Below are 22,950 nucleotides of genomic sequence, written 5' to 3'. Positions count from 1 at the left end.
GAATGGCCCGCCTTGCGCAGTGCATAGACTTCGGCCAGGACTCTGAGGAGGAGTCGGATCGTGGACTTGTATATCCTGGGCCTATTTCTTACTGTACTCATACTGTCCTCACTCCCTGTCCCAATATGTGCGCTGTCCTCCCTCACTGTCCCCATGTGTGCTGTCCTCCCTCCCTGTCCCCCTGTGTGCTCTGTCTTCCCTCCCGGTCCCCCTGTGTGCCCTGTCTTCTCTCCTTGTCCCCCTGTGTGCCCTGTCTTCCCTCCCTGTCCCCCTGTGTGCCCTGTCTTCCCTCCCTGTCCCCCTGTGTGCCCTGTCTTACATCCCTGTCCCCCTGTGTGCTCTGTCTTACATCCCTGTTCCCCTGTGTGCGTTGTCCTACCTCCCCTGTCCCCCTGTATATACTGTCCTTCCTGCCTGTCCCCCTGTGTGCATGGTCCTGCTGTGTGTATCCCACTACCCCTGTGTGCCTCACAGGAAGTGAAAAGTTCAGGGCTAAAGGGAGAGAGTATGAGTGGTGTAAGTACTGGAAGAAGGAAGAGGAGCAGGGGTGACGTGAGACATTAAGGAAATGCTGACACAACCATTTTTTGAGTGGCCACATTCTTTTTTCTTTTTTTTTGTACACGCACCTATGGCGCATGCACAGACTTCCACCATGCCCCCACTTCAAAATTTCCACTTTGACCACTGGTTGTGCCACAAACAATGGAGCCCCAGATGGGTCCCGTTTCATAATGGGCAATCAAGCCAGGACTGAAAACATAATCTTTCTGCTATTCCCTATTTTCTCATCACAGTCACAGCACTGTCCTCTATAATAATAGTATCTGTAACAGCCCATTGACTATACCCTGCCCTGAAAATGGGCATTATCATTTTAGCTCCTCTATCAGGATATCAACCAATCAATGAAACGGTCAATCAGTCAATCAATCACATTTTTTGTTCATCCAGGCAAACTCCATTGGGCAAGCTTATCATATTACACAAGTTAAATAATAATATAGTTATGTACAGACAAATAAACCGTACAGCTTGGCCTGTAACAGATCGGATAAATAAAAGTACACTCTAGTTCATCTTCTAGATGAGATCAGGTTAAACACACAGAGGGATCGATGAAGGTGAATTGCTCAATCTCACTCTGTACTTGCACATTTTTGTACATATGGCCACACTTACTCATGCTGCTGGCCGACTCGCAGCTCACTGAATAAATCTCAGAGTTCATCAGTTGTGACTGATTTGGAATTGAACATTTGTGGAACACAAGAACAATCAGAAAAGCTTAGCACTTCTGTACGGATCATAAAGGTGTCATTTCCTTTTAATCATAATTTTGTTATGGTTTATGCATCTTTAAATTATTTCAAACACATTTTACATCTAAATGCCAGTGTTTTATTTTGTTCCATGAGGGAACACCCATTCACCATTTAATACTCTCAGGAATTTCACAGTGCATTTTGCTCTGGGCAAGATTATATGCTGCTGTTTCCAGCAGGAAAATAATGTGGCTTAGAAATCTGGTGAAATTCAGCTATTTCTGACAATTCGCTGCATTCCTCTGGTATTTTAAAGCATAATTACAGTGTGTATGGGCGTGGCAGAACATTACAATATGCAAATGACTAATTTATTTCCTGTTCTGCTGTAAACTGAGCTTCTTGTGTAGCAATCGCCCGTACTTCTTTTTAGAACACAAAACTACTGTTTAAGTGGTTTTATTATACAGAGAGAGGGCTATACCGGCGTTTCCTCCTTGAACCTTTCAGCCCGAAATAAATTTGTGCAGCATTCAGTAATGTGGTGGTACAAAAATTAAAATATCTTGCTATAAAGTTTCACAAGCTAGTATCCCATGCAATAAGACCGGTACATAAGTACATGCACTATGTATTGCAGCTTGTCTATTGATCTCTGGGCCTGATTCAGAGCCGCTCCGAGCGATGTTCGCACATCTGCGTATGCGTATGGGTCGTAATGCGCATGCGCCAACCAGTCATTGCGGTCGGAAATCGAGCGCTCGCAAAATAGCGAGTGCCTGCTAATTTGAGTGACAGGATGAGGCGTTTGTGGTTGGTAACAGGGGAAGGTGCTTGAAAACGGGGAGTGGTGATCCGAACGCAGGCGTGCCAAACGGTCAAAACGGGCGTTTTAAGGGTGTGCATAATTAACAAAGCAGCGTCATCGACCACGTCACTTGGTTGTTTCTTAGCCTGAACTGTTCGCATGATTGCGGTAGGAAAATCCTACCACAAGCACTGCGAGCAGTTCAGATGCCTTTCGATGTACTCGATTAATCAAATAAATAGCGGAGATGACGTAGGATGCGAACGGCCAGGGGGCGTCTTTACAAAATAGCGAGCGCATGTTTCGTTCGCTCGCTCAGACATAGAGGCGTCAACAGACCGCAAAGAGCGAGCACTCAATTTAAATAGCCAGCCCCTTTTTCTGAACGAGCGAGCGCAAATAGCGTCCGGCTCTGAATCAGACCCACAGTACAATACAGTTACATGCAGAGAATGAGAGCTAGTAAGCAAGGGTTGTATAAAGAGGGCGAGAACCATATTCTACCTAGTAACACACCATCGCAGCGTGCATAAGTCAGCACACAAGAGAACTATTATATCATCAAGACATACAAGTTTATTATTTCTTAGCAAGCGACTGCTAAAATACAAATATTTGAGCAAAGTTTGGCATGTAGGGCGTGTAGTGCAGGACCTGTGCTCTCCATTAGTTTTGCAGCCTTTCATTGGAAAGCAGAGGAAAGTACATTCAGAAGGTGAGAGCAGTGTTTCTGGCAGGAGTTGCAGAGAAGTTATTTTGGGTACTTTCAGCTTGCTGCATATTTTGCTTGTGGGGTGTAATACTAATATACTAATGGAAACATGTCAGTCCAAGGGGGAAATTTAATTAGACCCGATCATTTTGCCGGGCAAATAAAATGGGATTTTAACGCTTGAATTGCCTTCGGGCAATTCAATTAGATCCCGTTTTATACATCAAAAAAATTATCTGTTTTTTGGCGAATACACAGAGGATCCGTGATAAGTTCATGGATCCTATGAGTTAACGCTGGCGCCTGCCCAAAAACAGTTATCGGGGGGGCTGAAGTGGGAAAAAGGAGACTGCTGCCGCTGAGCAGGAGTCTCCTCTCCTCTGCCTGTGCAGGGGTGGGGGAGTGCGATCACACTGATCCAGCCTCCCCTGGATTTGCCCCTGGTCTGAATGACACACAGCGCCCCCCTCCTCAGCGCTGTGGCAAATATCAACTAGCCAGCTTTGAGGCTAATTGAATTAGCCCAGGGGATCAAGTAGACGGTGATAAAGTACCGCGGCTAATTGAATTCCTCTACAAATCTGCTTTGAAGCCACTGGAAAAGTTTTTTGGCCTGATTCAGAGGTGCACGCTATGTCAATGTCGCACGCAAGCAGAGAAAGGCAATTTCAATGGGCGTTCCCGGATGGTACCAGTGGGGTGGCTAGCCAGACGCAGGCACTGTCACGGTCGTTGGCTGCAACCTTTGCAGCAGTTGCACTAACACCGGCTGCCACGTTTGGACGGATAATCTGCCCCGCCATAGGGCTTGTGCAATGTTTGATGGTGTGACCAATGCGTCCAATGGTGCGTCTTAATACGCACTTGGCAGATTAGCACTGCAGCCAGTGTGCATCTCTATACAAATATCATAATGTATTTATTTAGTTTAATAGGAGATGGTTTTGGAGCAAATGTCTAGAACAGGGATAGGCAACATTTTTCTCTTTGGACGCCAGAGATAACTTCTGCAGTGCCACCACCACCACCACCATTACAACATTAGCAGTTCCAGATTTAGGTCCACAAGAGCCCGGAACTGAAATTTATAAAAAGGCCTATTGTTTGCCTCCGCAAGGGGTGTGACTAGTGTGTTTGTGTGTGTGGCTAGCACCATGGAGGGCATAGCTAACGTCTACCGTCAACCATCTCGCTCTCCCTCCTCTTATATGAATAGTGTAATGTAAGAGCCTACAATTGAACAAAGGGAAACATCCCTTGTTGATGTGACCCTAGTATGACAAAAAATAAAAATTCCACAGTGATGTGCCCATTGTTTTAAATAAACTTCCCTTTATTTAAGGAAACTATACTTCAGGTAAGTTTGGACATTAAAAGTCACAATGACAGATTTTCAACATACTTTAATTCAGCCCGTCTCAAATTACATGTACCACTGGTCTCTAGCGGATCCTGTGGGTCTATTTTCATGGGTGGCTTGGAGCTGCAGCTCTACCCACACCTTTGTTAATCCAGCCCTGAATATTAGATGGGTACTAAAAATATTAGTGGTTTAACTGCCCTTCATTTTCAAGCTAGTTTAGTATAGGTTGATCATCTGTAGTCTGCAGATAAATCAATTTGGAGGGGGTTTAGCACCCTTTTGCATCTGTGAGGTAAGAGGGTGGAGCAGGAATGGAGGAGCAGCACACACCACCTAGTGGGAAATGGACTGACCCCCTGCGGGTGCCCCTCAAAACATCCTCATGTGCCTGTGCCAAGGGATGTCTATGCCTGGGCTAGAAAGCGCACTGATCACAATAGGGTAAGAATATACACACCAATCATAACTCCTGTATTTGGAAAGAGACACAGTGGGAGATATATAAAGAGTACTAATGTAGGTACTGTCCATAGTAACCAATCTGCTGTTAGCTATATTTTATTCAGTGCATTCCATAAAATCTATATGCTTGCTATGGGCAACACTACCTTAGAAGGATTGATGCATCTCCCCCACAGTGAGACAGGACAGTAGCCACCTCACTATGGGACAGTGACTGTGGGGTCTATTTACTAAGCAATGTTAGGAGACAGACTCAAAAGTAATAAGATGCCAGCCAATCAGCTCCTAACTGCCCTCTCACAGGCTTGCAAAATGACAGTTGGGAGCTGATTGGCTGGCACCTTAACACTTTTCACTCTGTCTCCTAACACTGCTTAGGAAATAGACCCCTGTATCATGGTGTGGACCTGGCTAGTGCCGTTCCCAACCTCCCTCCCCTCTCATGAAAACACCTGTGTACTGCGAGTGGGACAAACTTTCCAACAGATGGGACAAAAAACTGTTGGGTTAGCAGGATAGTCCCTCAAAAATAGGGACTGTCCCACCTAAATCAGGACAGTTGGGAGGTATGCAGTACTTCTTATATTTTATTATGCTGTCTTACTAGCAATATTATACTGACACTGTAGGATCTGATGCAGCGTTCCACCCAAGCTCATTGTCCAGATGTTTTTTTTTTTTTTTAGCACTGCGGATTCTCCATAGCCGAGCATATGCAATTATGAGCAACTTCCCAACTCAGTCATCTTTCTACCTTTGGCTGGAGAGTTGTTAAAGGGTGGCAACAAGGTGATCACACATAACTAGGTTGAGTGTAAACTGAGTTGTGGGTATGCAGAGATCAGTCTCATTTCAGACGGATCTCTTGCACAAGCTTGCACTGATAATAACGGCTATTGGATGGAGAGAGTCAGCGCAGTCTCATAGATGTGCGCAACTTCGTGTACTGGTGAATATCCATATACATGCACAAAGTGCAAGTGAAATTGTGGCCAACTTGCGTGCAACTCTAAATTGACCCCTTAGTTTTTACCATGTTCTGCTACTTTAGGCTGATGATTTTTGTAACTCTCTTTGAGATGCTTTTGTGTAGCTCTTTATGCCATGTGACAGGTCAGAGTGCTAGCCTCCATTCTGTTATACTGTGTGTAGCTTCTGACAGGCGTTCCGTATAATATTCTCAGCTCTAAAGCCTTAGGTCTTCTTACCCACATATCACAACTTCTGTTCATTTACCACTGTTACAGTGACCTCCTCTACAGAACCTTTATTAATTATCCTGAATAAGTCAATAAGACAGTGCCAAGAAAGTGCTGAAGATCTCTGAGCTAAAAATGAAAATACTGGGTTTAGCTACCTTAATAACTACACATATGACACACCACGTGTTGAGAGATCAGAATAATAGTGTTTACAATACAAATAAATGTGTCTTGGGACGGGAGTGTAACATACTAAAAATAGAAGATATTTATATAAATCATTCAAATGCATCCTGCTGATATCACATGTTATAGGTTTAGGATTTGCAAACGTAATCCTCCCTACATTTTTTAAATTATCTTGTTTTTATTCCTAAACCATTTGTCAAATAATGTAACAGATGTACACAACTGTGATACAAAGCATCATTATTATATTAAAGACCATTTGGGCAATTGCCTCTCTATAAAAGCAAATAATGTCTTTGAAAACATTTTAAGGAAGAAATAATCACCTACTTCTCAATCATACCCCCAGAAGAACATTTTGTAATGCTTATGCACTAAGGCTGACAGTTAGTGCACTGATTGAGTACTCCTAAACACTGCACCTTCATCATACAAAGCAATATATTATTTGTGTGCTACTTCTAATTGGGGACACTTGTTAAGGTAGTTGGCTATGTTCCTGAAGTAGTCAATAGAGATTAAAAATAAAAACAATGGTACCTGCTCCGCATGGAGCTGCAAAGTGAATTCATTTTGGGGACATGCAATCAGCCAATCACAATGGCTTATATCCACTTGGCTGGAGCATGGGAAAACAACTTTGAGTGTGTGTTTACATTTGGAACCCCCTCAAGTTTGACTGAATTAAAGCAAGTCTGCAAAGAAAAGTGGGACAGAGGGCCTGATTCAGAGCTGAACGCTCTTTCCAGAGCGCTCGCTTTAAATCAGGGCCCTCCTACCTTTTTTTGGAGCGTCCTCATGGACGCTCGCATAGCTGTGGGTTACCACCCACAGCTATAGTGAGCGTCCATGATGATGGTCGCGATGGTCTTGAACATCGCGACCATCAGGCTTACGACGGAGACCCTGCGGTAGGGTCTCGCTGCCGCAAGCCCTGGAGTGATTTTGGCTCTATCAGAGCCAAAATCACTCCCACTGACATCACTAGTGATGTCAGTGGGGCCGGCTTGAGACGGTAGGCGTTCAATCAACATCGACAGCACGCCCCCTTTGGAGCGAGACCCGGAGCGATGGAGAGCCCGTCACTCGCCGGGTCTCGCGCATGCGCACGACGGAGCTCCCTCCGTCGTGCGCATGCGCAGTGGGGGAACATCGACCCGCTTGCGAGCGTACTGCTGCTCACGGGCGGGTCTGAATGACCCCCAGAATTCCTTCACAGACTGATCTCCAGTTATCGGAAGCATTTGGTTGCAGTTGTTGCTGCTAAAGGTGGCACAACCAGTTATTAAGTTTAGGGGGGCAATTCATTTTTCAAATGGGTGACATACAATACTGGGCCTGATTCAGACCCGGGCGCGAGCGCTGAGCGCTCGCAACCGGGTCGATGGTGGCCCAGAGCACATGCGAACGACTGAGCCGGCTCCGTCGTGCGCATGCGCGAGACCCGGATAGCGATGGGCACTCCGTCGATCAGGGTCTCGCAAAAAAGGGGGCGAGCTGTCGATGTTGAGTGACAGCTCGCCCCCTTTGGTGGGCGGGCCGGGGGGGGCTGGCTGCCCAAACTGAGGCGTTCCCATGTGAACGCCTGCCATTTGGGGGCGGCCCCACTGACATCACGAGTGATGTCAGTGGAGAGATTCCGGCTCTGTTAGAGACTAAATATCTCTGGGGCTTGCGGCCATGAGACCCTACCACAAGCGTCTCATCGCAAGCCCGATGGTCTTGACCATCGCGACCATCATCATGGCCGCTTGCTATAGCTGTGGGTGGTAACCCACAGCTATGCGAGCGGCCTGGAGGCCGCTCCATAAAAAAAAAAAAGGCGCCCTGATTCAGAGCAAGCGCTCTTTCAGAGCGTCCGGCTCTGAATCAGGGCCTCTGTACAAAAGTTTTAGGCAGGTGTGGAAAAAATGCTGCAAAGTAAGAGTGCTTCAAAAAATAGAAGTATTAATTGTTTATTTTTATTAATTAACAAAATGCAAAGTGAATGAACAGAAGAGAAATTAAATCACACCAATATTTGGTGTGACCACCCTTTGCCTTCAAAACGCATCAATTCTTCTAGGTATACTTGCAAAAGTCAGGGATTTTTGTAGGATTATAGTCAAGTGTATGATTAACCAATCATACCAAACAGGTATAATCATTTTCATATGTAGGTTGAAATACAGTCATTAGCTGAAACAGAAACAACTATGTAGGAGGCTTAAAATTGGGTGAGAAACAGCCAAACTCTGCTACAAAGGTGAGGTTGTGGAAGACCGTTTCATGTCACAGGTCATACACCATGGCAAGGTTGAGCACAGCAACAAGACACAAGGTAGTTATACTGCATCAGCAAGGTCTCTCCCAGGCAAAGATTTCAAAGCAGACTGGGGTTTCAAGATGTGCTTTTCAAGCTCTTTTGAAGAAGCACAAAGAAACGGGCACTGTTGTGGACCGTAGACGCAGTGGTCGGCCAAGGAAACCTTGTGCATCAGATGTAATAGACATTATGCTTATTTCCCTTCGCAATCTGAAGATGTCCAGTAGTGCCATAAGCTCAGAACTTGCAGAAACCAGTAGGACCCAGGTACACCCATCTACTGTTTGGAGAAGTCAGGCCATAAGTGGTCTTCATGGAAGAATTGCGCCCAAAATGCTGTACTTTCGATGTGGAAACAAGACCAAGCAACTCAACTATGCATGAAAACATAGGATCTGGGGTGCAGAAAAATCAACAGGCGCTCTGGACCGATGAGTCAAAATTTTAAATATCTGGCTATAACAGAAGGCAGTTGGTTTGCTGAAGGGCTGGGGAACGGTATAATAATGAGTGTCTGCAAGCAACAGTGAAGCATGGTGGAGGTTCCTTGCAAGTTTTGGGCTGCATTTCAGCAAATGGAGTTGGGGATTTGGACACGATGAATGGTGTCCTCAATGCTGAGAAATGCAGGCAGGTACTTATCCATCATGCAATACTATCAGGGAGGCATCTGACTGGCTCCAAATGTATTCTGCAGCAGGATAACGACCCCAAACATACAGCCAATGTCATTAAGAACTATCTTCAACGTAAAGAAGAACAAGGAGTCCTGGAAGTGATGATATGGTCCCCTGCAGATCTCAACATCATCAAGTCTGTCTGGGATTACATGAAGATACAGAAGGATTTGAGCAAGCCTACATCCACACAAGATCTGTGGTAAGTTCTCCAAAATGTTTGGAACAGCCTCCCTGCTATGTTCCTTCCAAAACAGTATGCAAGTGTACCTAGAAGAATCCATGCTGTTTTGGTGGTCACACCAAATATGGATTTGATTTAAATTTCTCTTCTTTTCATTCACTTTGCATTTTGTTAATTGATAAAAATAAACTATTAAGACCTCTATTTTTGAAAGCATTCTTACTTTGCAGCATTTTTTCCTCACCTGCCTAAAACTTTTGCACAGTATTTATTCCTTAAATAAATGATCATTTGAAAACTTTGCTTACTCAGGTTGTCTTTCTTATATTCAATTTTATTTGAGGATCTGAAACACCTAAGTGTGACATATGCAAAAATAGATGAAATCAGGAAGGGGGTAAAAAACGTTTTCACTGCACTGTATGTGTACTTTGTTTTCTCTCTCTCGTTTCCCACACTTTCTCTGTGCCCGTCAATGCAATTTACCTCGGGCAACGGACATCAACTGCACTGTATGTGTACTTTGTTTTCTCTCTCTCGTTTCCACACTTTCTCTGTGCCCGTCAATGCAATTTACCTCGGGCAACAGACATCAACTGCACTGTATGTGTACTTTGTATTCTCTCTCTCGTTTCCACACTTTCTCTGTGCCCGTCAATGCAATTTACCTCGGGCAACGGACATCAACTGCACTGTATGTGTACTTTGTTTTCTCTCTCTCGTTTCCACACTTTCTCTGTGCCCGTCAATGCAATTTACCTCGGGCAACAGACATCAACTGCACTGTATGTGTACTTTGTATTCTCTCTCTCGTTTCCCACACTTTCTCTGTGCCCGTCAATGCAATTTACCTCGGGCAACGAACATCAACTGCACTGTATGTGTACTTTGTGTTCTCTCTCTCGTTTCCACACTTTCTCTGTGCCCGTCAATGCAATTTACCTCGGGCAACGGACATCAACTGCACTGTATGTGTACTTTGTGTTCTCTCTCTCGTTTCCACACTTTCTCTGTGCCCGTCAATGCAATTTACCTCTGGCAACGGACATCAACTGCACTGTATGTGTACTTTGTGTTCTCTCTCTCGTTTCCACACTTTCTCTGTGCCCGTCAATGCAATTTACCTCTGGCAACGGACATCAGCTGCACTGTATGTGTACTTTGTTTTCTCTCTCTCGTTTCCACACTTTCTCTGTGCCCGTCAATGCAATTTACCTCGGGCAACGAACATCAACTGCACTGTATGTGTACTTTGTGTTCTCTCTCTCGTTTCCACACTTTCTCTGTGCCCGTCAATGCAATTTACCTCGGGCAACAGACATCAACTGCACTGTATGTGTACTTTGTTTTCTCTCTCTCGTTTCCACACTTTCTCTGTGCCCGTCAATGCAATTTACCTCGGGCAACGGACATCAGCTGCACTGTATGTGTACTTTGTTTTCTCTCTCTCGTTTCCACACTTTCTCTGTGCCCGTCAATGCAATTTACCTCGGGCAACGAACATCAACTGCACTGTATGTGTACTTTGTGTTCTCTCTCTTGTTTCCACACTTTCTCTGTGCCCGTCAATGCAATTTACCTCGGGTAACAGACATCAACTGCACTGTATGTGTACTTTGTTTTCTCTCTCTCGTTTCCACACTTTCTCTGTGCCCGTCAATGCAATTTACCTCGGGCAACGAACATCACCTGTTACCGTTGCGGCATCTTGAGCCTTCTTTATTACTCCTGTATCTGCAACTTTTACTGCTAGTTTGGGAGGTGGGTAAAATAAAATCCAGTCTGGGTTTTATGACTGTGGGAGATTTTACTTTTCATTTTGGCACTGCATCTATCAGCGGTGGCACCAAGATTTGATTAAGAAGATTATTGATCATTGAAAAAAATACAATCGGTGCCTGTGTTTTATTATCCCTTATTTTGGAACTACATATTCTAACCATGACTTGTAGCTACACACTAATAATTTCTTGCACTACTTTTACTCTGGCACCAATCATACCATGGATGTCAGAATGAGCTCCAAGAAGACCTGCAATAGTGCATTCTGGAGTAGCTTCATACTTGTTTCAGGTGAGGGCACATTAGTTTAACCTTGCGTCAGGCGCAGCTGGCCTGACAGGTGCCACAAAGCTGTTCTCGCTCACCTATCCGCCACAAGGGGGTGCAGGGGCCTGCCTCTCCTAGTACCTTCCTATCTCTAGGTGCTGTTTGAAGCCCCCCTAGTCAGTTTTCCCGCCGCCTGCGTGGAGTGCAGTAGTGACCTTCCTGGCCTTTCAGGCTCATTGCGCCCGAACTCGTCCGACTTTTGATGGTACTTATTTCTTTTTATTTTCTCACAATTTTGTGTATTTTGCTCATTTTATGAATGAAAATTACAAAGATTGTGGGTATTTTACGGAAATATGTAGGTTTATCCAGGGTGGCCTCTTAGGCACACTGCGCCTCTTAAAATTTAGTATTTTTGTTTTACTTGCTTTAAGGTTAATAAATGTGGTTTTGTGAATCAGATTTCCATATATTCTTTCTTTGTACATCCTAATGAAGGTCACTGATCACTTTAAGAACGTTACAATTGAGTTAATTAGGTGCTAATGACTATTTTATAACAGGTGCCTGAACCTGGGAGTCCCAGCGGTGCGCCTGATGCAGGGTTAATAGTAATAATTTTGTAAAAGTTTTAGTGATGGTTTAATTAGTAATAAATAAGTATTTATTTTAAATGCCAAGATATGCCAGTAATCCTCATTATTTTAAGATTTGTGCATCTGAAAATACACATGTACTAATTATTAATATCCACTAAAATAATTAAGAGAGCCTCTCTTCACTGACTATAGAAAACACCAGAACAAAAGCTTGTGTATTTAACCACTTTTCTTTTTTATTCTAGTAAAAAATAGATAATTGTTTACTATATAATTGCGTTGTTTATTCTTAGATTTCTGTTCGAACTCAAGGAAAATGATGATGTTTGTCGCCAGGCTCTGAATTCAGGATCCTTTTATCTATTCCACAATCTGTCACCACTTGTTCGGAAATCCGGCAACAGTTACTATGCACCGACAGTTAGCTGCACAGGTAAATCACGTCTTGTAGTTCTTCTCTAATACTGTATGTCACTAGGCAAGTGTACATTGACATTACGTGATGTCTAAAGGTGCCCACACATATACCGATGTGCTCACGATACGATTTTGTGGCCAATTTCCTCATGAACTTTCACGGGAGCTCCCTTGCCGTCGTGATCACGTAATCTGTTTTACGATCTCACGATCTATCGGATCGTACGTATCGTGAGATTGGCCATAACAAATCGTGAGTTGAAAACAAAAATAAAACAGGCTCTTGACTATTGGAGGGAAATTTAAATAGCCATAACAATGGGAGGGGCTAGCTAGGGACTATAAACAGCAGGCGTCCTTTAAACTCTGTGTACATTCTGCTCTGCTACTAGATGAGGCTAGGTGTATTCCTGCTGAATCCTGTACATTGCTACTGTGCTCTTTGTATTTGGCTTGCCTTATACAAAGTTTATTCTACCTGCAAGTGTGTGCTACCTACCTGCATTCTATCCTGTTCCTGAATTCTGTACTGATGCGTCCTTATCAGTATAGAGTGTTGGTCGCTGAAGCTGGGGTCCGGGAGATTAGAAAGAGGGCCCAGCGAAGAAGGACGAGAGCATGCTGGACCAAGGAGTGTCTGCTACAAAGGGATACCCGCTCTCACATGTCCCTGCTGATGGAGTTCAAGGAGAACAACCCGGACGACTGTCGGAACTACCTGCGCATGGTTGACGCCAGCTTCCAAGAATTGCTGCATCTGGTGACCCCCCCCCACATCAAGAGACAGGACACAAGGTGGTGGAGGACAATCCCTGCTGAAGACAGACTGGTGGCTACCCTAAGGTACCTGGCTACAGGAAGGTCACTGGAAGACCTGAAGTTTGGGACACTCATCTCACCTCAGTCCTTGGGCGTCATCATTACGGAGACCTGCAAAGTCATCGTAAAAGTGCTACAGTACCATTATTGCAAGGTAAGTTAAAAAAAACACCACACTTTGTTTTCTTGTGTAAAGAAAATTTTTTTTTTTTTTTTTTTTCTAAAACAAAGAAAGAAATATCCTTCATTTACTACAATGTGCACTGACCTGCAGGCAACTGAAAGTGTGCACTAAACTGTGTGCAAAATACTTTGTTTATAACAACTTTACAAAAGAACATTATCACCAAATTTTATGAATCCCAATAGGTAGCTGGCTGTATGTGATAGGGTGGGTCAGACGCTAGTTTGAACAGGCCAATACACACGTGGCACAAGTACACATTGTGGCCCCGGCTTCCAGCAATGTGTACTTGTGCCATGTGCCTAGTGACCTTGTCCAAATGGCGTCATCACCACCCTATCCCATGCAGCAAGCACCTATTAGAATTCATAAAATTTGGTGATGTAAATTTTTTCTTGATTTTAATATCTCTGTATATTGGGGCGACTCATCTGCTGCATCCAGCAGAGCATTATACAAGGTGGTGCTTGGTGGGGGAGTAATATCTAACTGGGCACTGGGGGGGCGGACATACCTATTTGGGGCAGGGGAAAATAGCATTGGATCTGCAATGTATGTAGAATTTGAGATATTTTTGCTCATACAGCGACTCAAGAGGTCGTAGTTTAACCTTAAAAAATTTCTTTGGATATCTGCATCCAGATTTCTCAATGTGCTGTTCACATGAGCTGTGAAATCATCTATTGCATCTGGGGGTTTCTGCAGCAGTCGTTCTGCGTTTTGTAAAAAATGGTCCTCACGTTCTATAAAATTCTCCTTTCTGCCTTTTTTTTTTCTTTTTTTGGGGTTGTTGAGAAGATGAGTGTCCAGGTGGAACTTGAGTTTCTACTTGTGTGCTATTATCCGGATCACTGTCGCCACCGAGCAGACTGAGGTCCGGTGTGGATATTAAATCAGGGTCTTGGGTGGGAGTCTATATAGGGAAAAAAGATCTAAAAAATATTATAGTCATGTTTTAACATCTTTTTTACTATTTCTACTTCAGGGTCCATAGGGTATCCACAGGATACCTTGGGGTATAGGCGATGGCGGCAGACATCCAGGCACCACAGAGTTAAATTTTCAGCCTCCCAGGATGCACTGGGGTCCCTCTCCTATACCCCGCCCCCGAGCCTCAGGCCACTCAGTTTTCGTCGGTGCCTGGCCGGACCAGTCGCATCGTACAGAGGGGGGTCTTTTCAAGGTCCCTGAAGATTTCTTTGCAGCTGTGGCTGCACAACTAGAGTGCTCCAGCATAGGACAGTCAGTATTGACGTCCATGCTGTCACTCCTACACCCCGCCGGTACCAATCCGGGGATGCTGGTTGGTAGCTGGGGTCACAGCTAGCGGTGACCCCGGCTACCTGGACTGTGGCCGGATGCACGGGGGACAAGGTAAGTGGCTGGGTCCCGCGGTGGGCACCCGCCGGTAACACAGTCCTTTTTGGTCCCCAGGCAGGGGGCTCCCTGGGGACCGGCTGCGCGTGGGGCCAGGTACTGATCCTGCGCCTTCCACTAGACCACCAGGGACAGCGGACCGCAGCATGTGCGGTACAGCGCGGCGTCCCAGGGGTTAATAGCAGGCCAGGGGAGAACGCCTTCCCTGTCTCACAGCCGGCGTCTCCCCCGCTGCACAGTGCCATTCCACAGCGGTCTGAGCGGGCTGTGTCAGCGCTCCTCCCCCGGGCCCGCCTCCTCTCTGCTCCTCGGTGGCCATTTTCTCACTACATGTGCTGGGGATGGCAAACGCTGCTGGAAGCTGATACAGGTGCCATTGCGGTCCGGGTCCCCCGCATCCTCTCCTTCAATTAAGGTCAGTGTATGCAGCACTGTTTCCTACCAGGCTCTGGTCTGTGTAGTTGATCGCAGTGCTTGTAATGCAGGATGTTATCTGTGCATTGTATGTGACTTAAATGCTAGCGCTGTTTGCCTGTACTTTCATTTCTGACTGTCAGCCTTTTTCCTATCCCTGTTCTTCTGCTACAGCCCTTGCGGTGCGGTGTTGCAGGGTGTTTATTACCTCACAGTAAACGTGTTTTTTCTGTGTGGGAGGTCACATACGCTCCGTTCACACTCCTCATGTCTGAAAGTGAACGAGGATATCCTCTTCCAGCTATAATGTACTGATATCATGTGCAGTTAGCGGAGGGATATGTAGATGCTGAGGGTTTATGGAGGGCATGTTGTATTATATATCATGCCCCATTTCTGTCACTGTGCCTGCACAAAAAGGGGACCGCCCTCGGCTGGCTAAGATGCTTACAGCCCTTGTGGGCAACGCCCCCTGCGTTTCCCCATAGGGGTTATCGCAGCGAGTGGTGGTCTCATCACATGCAGGGGTCCCTGGACAGTTGATGGTACCCCAGTGTATCCTGTTTTTCGCCCCCCCCAGGTCTCGCAGGAGCCTGTGTGGGTGAATTTATTGTACAAATGGTATAGCACCTGATGGTCGTTTTACAGGGGGAGTCACCATTTCGGCCTTCTAAACGGCCTTTCGGGTCTCAGACGAGTAAGGACATGACGTCTGATGACTGTGACATTATTGACTTTTTCAGACATGAGCCCCTTAGTGCAAAGGAGGCGTAGTCTGGGTCTAAAGTCTATATACCTGGCCTTATACGGGCAGTCCGTGCGGCTTTGGTTATTACATATCCCCCGTGGCTAAATCCAAATATGCCTTCTTTAAGGATAAGGGTGTTGCCACTGTAATTCCTCTATCTGGTCAGGTGGATCATTTAGATGAGGCGTGGAAAATCTGGGTAAGCATTTCCAGCCTCGAAAACGGTTGACCTTTTGCATACCCCTTTGCGGATAATTACATTTCCGAATGGGAGTTAACCTTTACGGGTAGATTCTCATGTTACAGGCCTAGTGAGAAGTGCTACGTTGCCCATGCCCTCCAGGTCCTCTTTGAAGGAGGTTCCAGATTGCAAGGTGCAAATATATCTAAAATCCAATATTCCCTTGCTGGAGGGGCTTCCATGCCGGCTATGGCCGTGTGCTGGGGGGCCAGAGCCATGGAGCGCTGAGTAGGTAACTGGGTCTCTGCACACTGACTCTCCAGCAAAGCAGGTGGATAGTGGCAAATTCTCAGAGACTTTGCCACGTTCATAATGAGACGGTCTTACATATAGCCTACTCCTTTCCAGAATCTCCTCGGCAGCAGTAGCGGCTTGCCGCTCCCTGTGGTTGCGCTCTTGGAAAGCGGATGCAGATTCCATTTGGAATGCTTTGCCTTTTACGGGACAAGTCCTGTTTGGCCCTCGTCTGGACGCAATTGTGGCCCCGCAGGCAGCAGCAACGTCTGCGTGTCTGCCATCGGCTACAGTCCCATCAGGGTCTGGGGCTTCGTCTTTTCGGCCCTGTGAGGCCAGGGTAAGTCTAAAATACAGCTTTCCAAGACAGTCAGTAGCCAGAAAATCTGCTCAGCCATAAGAACAGGCTTGGAGTACAAGACGTCCTACTCCCAAATTGGACTATAAGCCTTCAGCCTCACGAGATGGGCCTCCTCTCGGGAGACCCCAGAGTTGGAGGCTGGCTTCTCCAGTTCGCCCAGTGCTGGTGTCTGACCACCACGGACACTGGGGTAAGAAGTATTTTCTTGAAGTTATGTCCTCTCCTCCCGGTAAAAGCCTCCCAGACGGTTTTTCGTTACAGGTCTTCTGTCAATTCAGGACAAGGCCCTGTAATTTTTGAGGATGTTACACTCTATGCTCCAGGCAGGAGTTATAGTACCTATTCCGTTGCCCCAAAGGGGAACGAGGTATTACTCCATCCTCTTTCTGGTACAGACACCCAATGGGTCTTACCAGGACATTCTCAACCTCGAATCCTTCAACAAATTCTTAAGGGTTCCTCAGTTCGGGAGGGGGACCCTGCATTCCATCATTCAATGGAGCCTGGGAATTTTGTGGTGTCGTTGGATATATTCAGGGTGACTACCTGAATATCCCTCTTTTCTTAGCACACCAGTGTTTTCTTCAGGTTTGCAGTGGTCGATAAGCATTTCCAGTTTCTGGCATTGCCCCTTGGTCTGGCCTCCGCGCCTCACGGTTTACCAGGGTCATGGCAGTTATGGCAGCCCACCTGCGGATGCAGGGGGTCCGCTTGTTACCCTATCCGGGCGACCTCCTGTTGTTACCAGGGTCTCCAGAGATACTTCAGTACCATATGCAACGGACAATATCTGTGTTGCTATGTTAGGGCTGACTGATAAACTGGAAATGGTCCTCTCTGATTCTTCACAGAGGATGCTCCATATCCCAATATCTGAGGATCTTTGTGATTGAGGAAAAGATCTCTGCATTACAGGCAAAGGTACGCAGTTGCTTGCAGAGTCGCCGAGTGTCTATTCACTTGGCAATGTGGTTCCAGGGTGTCGCTGTTCGACATGGTGGAGAGTACCCAGCTTCACTCTAAACCTCTGAAAAACTTGATCCTCTCCGGATGGGATGGGTTGCCCCATAGGATAAAGTCAATAGGCTTTCCCCGGAGGTTTGTCTCTCTCTGGCCTGGTGGCTGCGGAAAGCTCACCTAAACAAGGGGCACCCCCTTTGGGATTGCGGACAGGGTCCTTCTGCCGACGGATGCCAGTATCCGTAGCTGGGAAGCAGTGACGGGTCCACACTTGTTCCAGGGCAGGTGGACACCAGTAGTTTTTGCGCTTCCCATAAACCTCTGAGAACTCTGAGCAGTATTCAAGGTTCTCCAGCATGCAGGACAGGTCCTCCACGGAAATACCGTGCAGGTACAGTCTGACAACGCCATCATGATGGCTTATGTAAACCTAGGAGGTTCCCGAAGTCAGGCGACACTAACAGTGGTGTCCCAAATTATGGCTTGGGTGGAAGGCTATATCCCTGCCGTCATCGGCAGTGTTCATTCAGGATTCCTCAGATGGAAAGCAGGCTTTCTCAGCCGTCAAGACGTGCATTCAGGGAAATGTCCTCTTTATCAGGAGGTGTTCAATCTTCTGGTGAACAAGTGGAGCCTTTCAGTGATGAGACTCTTCTGATAGACGTAGGTAGGTCCAGTGGGCCTTCCAAGTTGTGTACCTCGTCCCTCCGTTATCCCTTCTTCCTCCAGTAATAGCAAGAAGGAGGCACGCTCCTGCTGATAGCTCCAGCGTGGGCCAGATGGCACTATTACTCAGATCTTCGGAGCCTCTCAGTTAACACTCCGAAGCTGTTGCCTCTACGCCCGGACCTGTTGTCTCAGGATCCTGGCTGATACCCAGACCTGGGTTGTCTGTCCTTGACGGTGTGGCGATGGAGACTGCCCTCTTAAGGTCTAGGAGTTTATCCAGCTCTATAGCTAACAGGGGCTCTGTCCATGCTAAGAGCTCGGAAGCTTTTATCTGCAAGAATTTACCATTAGGTATGGTATACTTTCTTTCAGTTGTGTCGCCCTAGAGGCTAGGCTCCTCTGGTATTCCGGATATCCAGAGGTTGACTTTCCTACAGGTGGGCTTAGATAACCGTCTTCGCCTTGCTTACCTGAAGGTGCAGGTTTCTGCCCTGTTAGTATAGTTTCAGTGTAGGATTGCTACTCTTCCTGATGTCCGCACCTTTGTGCAGGGTGTACGTTATATTCAGCATCCCTTTGTTCCACCTGTGGCTCCTTGGGATTTGGCTGTGGTCCTTAGGGCTCTCTGAGGACCGCCATTTGATCCACTGGGCTCAGTGGATTTCAAATGGCTTACGGCTAGGACTGTATTCCTTCTGGCTCTTGATTTGGCCAGTAGGATCTCAGAATGGGAGGCTCTGTCATGTAGACCTCCCTTTTTCTCATCTTTCCTAGGAACAGGGCAGTGCTTCGCACTTGCCCTGGTTTTTTACCTACGGGGGTGTCTAGTTTCCACATCAATGAGGAAATTATAGTACCGGCCTTTACTTCCCCAGTCCTGTCTGCTGGTGAGGCCTCTTTGGCTGTGGTATGGGTGCTAAGAATTTAAGTTGACTGTAACGGTCCATTTAGGAAATCAGACTCTCGGTTTTGTCCTTTCTGGTTTCCATAAAAAGGGTTGGCTTGCCACTACGCTAACTTTGGCAGGATGGATTCACAGGTCTTCCTGTTCCATCCTCTATTAAAGCTCTTCCACTAGGTCTGTGGGTCCTTCGTGGACAGCTCGACGTGGCTCTTCAGCGGTGATTGGCTGCCACGTGGTCATCTGTCCATATTTTTGTAAGGTACTGTATTATGATTTTGATACCTTCGCCTCTCAGGATGCTTCCTTTGGGCGGCGGATTCTCCTTACATCACAGGAGCGTCCCCACCCTTAAAGGATACTGCTTTGGGACATCCCCAAGGTATCCTGTATATACCCTATGGACCCTGAAGTAGAAAATATGAAATATGGTAAGAACTTACCTTGTTATCTCTATTTCTACGAAGTCCATAGGGTTCCACAGGACTCCCGCCCTGTCGCACCTGTACTGCAGATGGGCTTTGATCTGGTCACCGGTTTCTCCTTCTCCTTCTGGTGAGAATGTGATTCTTGTGTGTTCCAGACTCTTCTCTCTCTTTTTTGCTCCTGCTCGGGCCTATGGCTTGCTACGAAACTGAGTGGCCTGAGGCTCGGGGGCGGGGTATAGGAGAGGGACCCCAGTGCATCCTGTGAGGCTGAAAATTTAACTCTGTGGTGCCTGGATGTCTGCCGCCATCGCCTATACCCCAAGGTATCCTGTGGAACCCTATGGACTTCGTAGAAATAGAGATAGCAAGGGTAAGTTCTTACCATATCTCATATTTCCCTAACTGCGGAGGAGCCATCGATGGGAAACGCATCCGCATCAACCCACCTGCCAACACCGGATCATATTACTACAACTACAAAGGATTCTTCAGCATCGTTCTCATGGCAGTGGTGAATGCCAACTACTAATTTCTGTTTGTGGATGTCGGCAAGAATGGGCGTGCTTCGGATGGTGGGTCCTTCAAAAAGACGGCTTTCTACCAGAGACTCGCCAACAAAACCCTCAACCTGCCCTCACTGGACCAGACAAAGCACGGCCTAAATTACGTTTTTGTTGCAGACGAGGCTTTTGCATTAAATGAACATGTGATAAAGCCATTTGCACACAGGGGCCTGACCAGAGAGAAAAGGATATACAACTACCGTCTATCCCGGGCACGGCGCATTGTGGAAAATGCGTTTGGAATAATGAGCAACTGCTTCCGCATTTTCCACACCACCATCAATCTACATGTGGAGAAGATAGACTGGGTCGTGATGGCGTGCTGTGTGCTGCACAACTTTATGCGAAGAAAATCTACTCAACGAGGACCAGTCCCTGCTAGACCAGAAGGTGTAGGACCCCTGGAGGACATTGAACATTTGACATCTGTGTCTGCACCACCAACTACAACAACATCCACCGCACGTGCCAAAGAAGTGAGGGAGGAGTACATGACCTATTTCAATGGACCAGGTGCTGTACCATGGCAGGAGGACTGTCTGTGAACTACTGACTAAATTGGATATTTGGGATTTAACAACAAAAACATTAAGGATTTTGGTTTAAACTGTGTCACTACTTACCAAGACTTCTGCAACCTCCTCATCTCCCTCACGCTCAGACATCAAGGTAATTGATTCCCTTTGAGGCTCTTGTTCACTGATGAATGACATCATTTGGTAGTACCACAGCGCAGGAGTATATATTTCATCTGTAGCCGCTCCTGATTTTTTGGAGTCATCCACCTTCTTTTTTTCTTTGATGTACACTGTCCTGAGATTTTGAATCTTTTGCTGTACAGTTTTCAGGTCTGCATCAGATATGTATTTTTTCGTATACACCTCGAGTGCGGCCAACTTGTGCGACTTATTGTGGTACTTGTGGAGATTGTGGAGATTTTGAATCTTTTGCTGTACAGTTTTCAGGTCTGCATCAGATATGTATTTTTTCGTATACACCTCGAGTGCGGCCAACTTGTGCGACTTATTGTGGTACTTCCGAGAACTGATCTTCCACAGACAGTCTTTCGAGTGCAGGATTTCAATGAATCCTGTAACGAATTCACGTTCTGAATCCATGGACATTGTCTATGAATAAGAAAAAAAAGGACATTTAAATATTTGTGTATATAGTTTTGTTAAATGTAATGTTGTTATAGTTCACATTTTTAATGTTTTAATATTTTCTTTTTTACAGGTTTTTAAAGGTTTGTTATTCTAATCATGTTTTCTTTTACAGGAATGTTATGTGTTTATTTCTTGGTAATATAATGTTTTTCTTTGTTTGACAGTATGGGTTTTCCACCTTTGGGCCTGTCGTTGTGGTAGAACTACAGATCCCAGGATGCCCTAAAAACAGTTTCAAAGGTGGGTGGCAGGTCATCCTAGGATCTGTAGTTCCACAACAGCTGGAGACCGAAAGGTAGAAGACCCCCAGCTTTAAATAATGTGTGTTTTTAAATGTAATGTATGGTAATTTATAAACTCACGATTTGTACTTATTTTTTACCCGATTCGTCGTCACGATTCGTCGAAATCAGCCAAATCGTGTAAAATGTCGCTATGTGTGTGGGCACCTTAACATTTCAAATAATCTCAACCTAATCGCTTAATCATATTTACAATCTTTGGTAGTGGTCAGTGTCAGGCATCATGTACAGGTATGTGGTCAGAAATCTGTACGAACAGAGTTCAAAATGGAACTGTTTAATGCAGTATGATAGGAGTGCTATAACCCAGTGACTTCCATATGTGACATCCTTAGGATGACATTGCATGCAAGGCATTACTATTAGATCTCTGCTGAAATGGATTTTATATTGTATTTGCTAATTGCTCCAGCTTGAATTGACTCTCTTAGTAATAAAAATAGGTTAGACCTATTGGAATCTCAGTATTTAACAAGGATAGACCTTTTAGTACTATTATATGGAAGCAGATAACATATTGTCAGCCCAAGGTCGCTTCCCATGACTTCACCAGCTTAAGGCATGAATTCATGGACCCACACCCTTCCCAATCAGTACCTCAAGGAATAAATGAGGAATAAATCTGATACATTGAGGATATGAGACCGAAAGTTTGATGCAATTGCTGCTCACATATATGTCCGTGGCGCTTTGTTGTAAGTGCACCATCTTCCTGAAAATAGCCAGGTGGCAGCCATTTTTCCTAACGAACCCTGTAGTGAGCCAGGGAATATCTAAAAATTAAAAATAGTCCAATATTATGTATTTACAAATGAATATTGTAAATTCATTCTCATGGTGTTTCAATAAAACTTTTATTTAAAAAAAAAAAAATCCAGCAAAAAGGCGCCTTCTAGTGCAGTCAATTTTCAATCAACACAAGGTGAATTGTGCTTCAAAACATTAGAGAATCAGAATTGTACCAAATTGGTTCCTTTATGTAAGGAGACGACCTTTGCCCCAACATAGCTGTTTTCTTTTGTGTCCATCTGTCAAATTTCCGGTTGCAATTTAGATAAAATTTAAGTCTTATATCAGGCTTAGGATAAGGGAATTTAAAATACAATCGGGCGATGTTTCTTTTAGATTTGTTTCGACTGAATATTTCAGAAAACTATGATACAAAAATAATATAAATTTCCTATTGGCTGATATCAGCCTACATTTCCACACCAGATGAACAGGGGAAAAGACACAGAAGGGAAAAGCTTTCTTTAATTATTTATTGAAAGGTGGGAACTTCCAAAGAGGCAAGAGACCTCCCAACCAGGAAATCACTATTTTAAATCAGCAACTCAACCCCAAAACTACA

At 45.5% G+C, this 22,950-nt stretch overlaps 1 protein-coding gene across 7 annotated transcripts in view; it reads left to right on the top strand.

Annotated features, from left to right (window-relative positions):
* The window catches only part of NUDT13 (nudix hydrolase 13), a 69,169-nt gene that overhangs the window by 25,906 nt on the left and 20,313 nt on the right, over positions 1-22,950 (top strand). For all 7 annotated transcript variants that reach the window (XM_088473714.1, XM_088473676.1, XM_088473684.1 and 4 more), the window contains exon 3: positions 12,109-12,248. In XM_088473714.1, coding sequence (XP_088329840.1) covers positions 12,109-12,248 — 140 coding nt within the window. The remainder of the gene's footprint in view (positions 1-12,108; positions 12,249-22,950) is intronic.

The sequence above is a fragment of the Taudactylus pleione genome, unplaced genomic scaffold (genome assembly GCF_031769625.1).
Source record: "Taudactylus pleione unplaced genomic scaffold, aTauple2 ptg000016l, whole genome shotgun sequence".
NCBI classification, from domain to species: Eukaryota; Metazoa; Chordata; class Amphibia; order Anura; family Myobatrachidae; genus Taudactylus; species Taudactylus pleione.
This window is presented reverse-complemented; position numbering and strand designations above follow the sequence as displayed.